This window comes from Numida meleagris, unplaced genomic scaffold (genome assembly GCF_002078875.1).
Source record: "Numida meleagris isolate 19003 breed g44 Domestic line unplaced genomic scaffold, NumMel1.0 unplaced_Scaffold411, whole genome shotgun sequence".
In the NCBI taxonomy this organism is placed as follows: domain Eukaryota; kingdom Metazoa; phylum Chordata; class Aves; order Galliformes; family Numididae; genus Numida; species Numida meleagris.
Window position 1 is genome coordinate 25,753 of NW_018364631.1, and position 3,918 is coordinate 29,670.

General features: G+C 55.5%; 1 protein-coding gene across 1 annotated transcript in view; it reads right to left on the reverse strand.

Moving 5' to 3' along the window:
• Positions 1-431: 431 nt before the first annotated feature.
• Positions 432-3,918, reverse strand: part of DPF2 (double PHD fingers 2) — a gene marked incomplete at its 3' end in the record, with an annotated part of 26,157 nt that continues 22,670 nt past the window's right edge. The window contains 2 exon segments of the mRNA XM_021383528.1: positions 432-544; positions 1,567-1,695. Coding sequence (XP_021239203.1) covers positions 432-544; positions 1,567-1,695 — 242 coding nt within the window.

Here is a 3,918-nt window from a genome sequence, read left to right on the forward strand (position 1 = left end):
AAGGGAGGAATTGGGGAAATAAGGGGGTAATGGGGGGAACAAGGGGGGAATGGGGGGAACAAGGGGGGAATTGGGGGAAATAACGGAGGATTTGGTGTCCCCAGTGTCCCTCACCACCCCCATGGGGTTGTCCCCCCCTGGTCCCAGTATCCCCCACCACCCCCATGGGGTTGTCCCCACACCATCCCAGTGTCCCCCACCACCGCAATGGGGTGTCCCCCCCTGGTCCCAGTGTCCCCCACCCGGTCCTGGTGCCCCCAGTGCCCCCCACCACCCCCACAGGGTTGTCCCCACGCCGTCCCAGTGTCCCCACTTGCCCCCACCATCCCCATGGGGTTGCCCCCCCCGGTCCCAGTGCCCCCCACCACCCTCATGGGGCTGTCCCCACGCCGTCCCAGTGTCCCCAGTTGCCCCCAGGCCCACTGGCTCACGTCGTTCTCGGAGGTGCCGCAGATGTTGCAGCACTTGCACTCGATGCACTGCCAGCGGTACGTCTTGACGGCCGCCATCATCACCGGGGTGAACTGCAGGCACGAGGGGTGTCCTGTGGGGCAGGGGGGGCAGCGGGGTGAGAGGACACACGGACACGAATCCCAACGGAGAAGACAATTCCCAAGTGGATAACCATGGTAGGAAAGGACTGGAGATGACCATGGACGAGAATCCCAATAGAGAAGACACTTCCCAAGTGGATAATCATGGTGGAAAAGGTCTAGAGATGACCATGGATGAGAATCCCAATGGGAAAGACTCTTTTTAAGTGGATAACCACGGTAGGGAAGGTCTGGAGATGCCCATGGATGGGCATTCCTACAGGAAAGACCCAATTTTGAGAAGAAAATCATGACAGAAAAGATCTGGAGATGCCCACGGACATGAATTCCACCGAAGAAGATCTTTTCCAAGTGGATAACCATGGTAGGAAAGGCCTGGAGATGCCCGTGGACACGAATCTTAATGGAGAAGACACTTCCCAAGTGGATAACCTCGTTGGGAAAGGACTTCCCAAGTGCATAACCATGGTGGAAAAGGTCTAGAGATGCCCATGGATGGGAATTCCTACAGGAAAGACCCATTTTTGAGAAGAAAATCATAATGGAAGAGGTCTGGAGGTGCCCATGGATGAGAATCCCAATGGGAAAGATTCTTTTTAAGGGGATAACCATGGTAGGAAAGGTCTGGAGATGCCCATGGACACGAATCCCAATGGAGAAGACACTTATCCAAGAGGATAACCATGGTGGAAAAGGTCTGGAGATGCCCACGGACATGAATTCCACCGAAGAAGATCTTTTCCAAGTGGATAACCATGGTAGGAAAGGTCTGGAGATGCCCATGGATGGGCATTCCGACAGGAAAGACCCAATTTTGAGAAGAAAACCACGATGGAAAAGATCTGGAGATGCCCACGAATGAGAATCCCAACTGAGATGACACTTCCCAAGGGGAAAACCGTGGTGGGAAAGCGGCGACGACGCCCAGGGACACGAATCCCTCGCGGGGACGCAGAGACCGCGTTGGAACGACCATTCTCCACGCGGAGATCGCGTCGGAAAAGCCGCTCACCCGATCGCCCGCAGTCGGAGCACGAGACCAGCTCCTCGGGCTGCCCCGTCTTCTTGTTGATTTTGGAATCCCCCAGGCAGAAGTCGCAGTAGTTGTTGGGCAGCGCCAACCCATCGGGGCCCTTCTTGGCTGGTGGGAGGGAAGAACACAGCGGGGAAGGNCCCTCTCCCCTCCCTCTCTTCTCTTTCCCTCCCTCCGATCCTCTCTCCCTCCCTCCCTCCTCTTCCCTCCGTCCCCCCCCATCCCATCTCTGTCCCCTCTCTCCCTCCCTTCCTCCTTCCCTTCTTCCCTCCCTCCTCCTCTCTTCTCCCTCCCTCCTTCCCCCTACCCTCCCTTCCTCCTTCCCTCTCCCTCCCTCCATTCCTCCCTCCTTCCTTCCCTCTCCCTCCATTCCTCCATCTCTCCCTCCCTTCCTCCTTCCCTCCATTCCTTCCTCCATCCTTCCCTCCATTACTCCCTCTCTCCCTCCTTCTCTTCATTTCCCCTTCTCTATCTCTTCCTCCCTCCCCCCTTCCCTTCCTCCTTCCCTCTCTCCCTTTCTCCTTCCCTCCCTCTCTTCCTCCTTCCCTTCCTTCCCTCCCTCCCTCTCTTCCTCCTTCCCTTCCTTCCCTCCCTCCCTCCATCCCTCCTTCCATCTCTCCCTCCCTCCTTCCCTTCCTCCCTCCTTCCCTTCCTTCCTCCTTCCCTCCCTCCTTCCATCTCTCCCTCCCTCTCTTCCTCTCTCCCTCCCTCCTTCCCTTCCTCCTTCCCTCTCTCCCTCCCTCCTTCCCTTCCTCCTCCCCTCCCTCTCCCTCCCTCCCTCCTTCCATCTCTCCCTCCCTCCCCCCAACAGGCAGACGGGGATGGGGCTGGGGGGCAGCCTGGCGCGGGTGGGCAGCATGGTGGCCCCGCTGGTGCGGATGGGGGCCGACGTGGCCCCACTGCTGCCCCCCATCGTCTATGGGGCAGCCCCCATCGTGGCGGCCGTGGCCGCGCTCTTCCTCCCCGAAACGCGCAACGTGCCGCTGCCCGAAACCGTGGAGGACGTGGAGAGGCGGTGAGGGAACCCCCCCCCACCCCCCGCCCCCAAAAACCCCGTATTTCTCCCCAAAAAATGACCCCGCGCTCGTCCCCCTTCCTCGGTAGGGGGGAGGGAGGGGGTTTTGGGGTGAAAAGTGAAGATTTTGGGGGGAGGATGAAAGGTTTTGGGGTGGGAAGGAGTGAAGGGTTTTGGGGTGAAGAGCGGAGGTTTTGGGGTGAGAACTGAGGATTTTGGGGCAAGAACTGAAGATTTTGGGGTGAAGACTGAAGGTTTTGGGGTAAGAACTGAAGGTTTTGGGGTGAGAACTGAAGGTTTTGGGGTGAGAATTGAAGATTTTGGGGTGAAAACTGAAGATTTTGGGGTGAAGACCGAAGGTTTTGGGGTAAGAACTAAAGATCTTGGGGTGAGAACCGAAGGTTTTGGGACGAAGACTGAAGATTTTGGGGTGAAAACTGAAAGCTTTGGGGTAAAGACTGAAGGTTTTGGGGTAAGAACCGAAGATTTTGGGGCAAGAACTAAAGATTTTGAGGTAAGAACCGAAGATTTTGGGGTGAGAACCAAGGATTTTGGGGTAAGGACTAAAGGCTTTGGGGTGAAAACTGAAGGTTTTGGGGGCAAGAATTGAAGATTTTGGGGTGAAGACTGAAGATTTTGGGGTAAGAACCAAAGATTTTGGGGTAAGAACCAAAGGTTTTGGGGTCTCCCCGCAGGGGGGGCCATCGCAAGGACGAGGACGTCACCGTCCCACTCAGCGACACCAGCACCAAGGACAGCGCCTGAGGGGTCACCCCAAAATCCTATTTATTTCCCCCAATAAAAGCTTGCAGTTTTGGCTCCGGGTCGCATCCATCCCCTAAAGGGAGATGAGGGCTGGGAGGAAAGCAGCACCAAAATGGGCGTTTTTAGCCCCAAAAAGAGGGCGGCAAAAGCCCAGCATCGGCCCTCAGGGAACACACACACACAAAAAAAACCCTAAAATGGGCTTTCTCACCCCAAAAATGAGGGCAGAAAATCCTCAGTTTCAGCCCAGATGGAACACCTTAAAAGAGCTCTTTTCACCCCAAAAACAAGGCCAAAAATCCTTACTTTCAACCCAGAAACAAAACCCTAAAATGGGCTTTTTCACCCCAAAAATGAGGGCAGAAAACCCTCAGTTTCAGCCCAGATAGAGCACCCCAAAAGGGCTCTTTTCACCCCAAAAATAAGGCCAAAAATCCTCACTTTCAATACCAAAGTAAAACCCTAAAATGGGCTTTTTCACCCCAAAAACAAGGCCAAGAATCCTCAGTTTCAGCCCAGAAGCAAAACCCTAAAATGGGCTTTTTCACCCC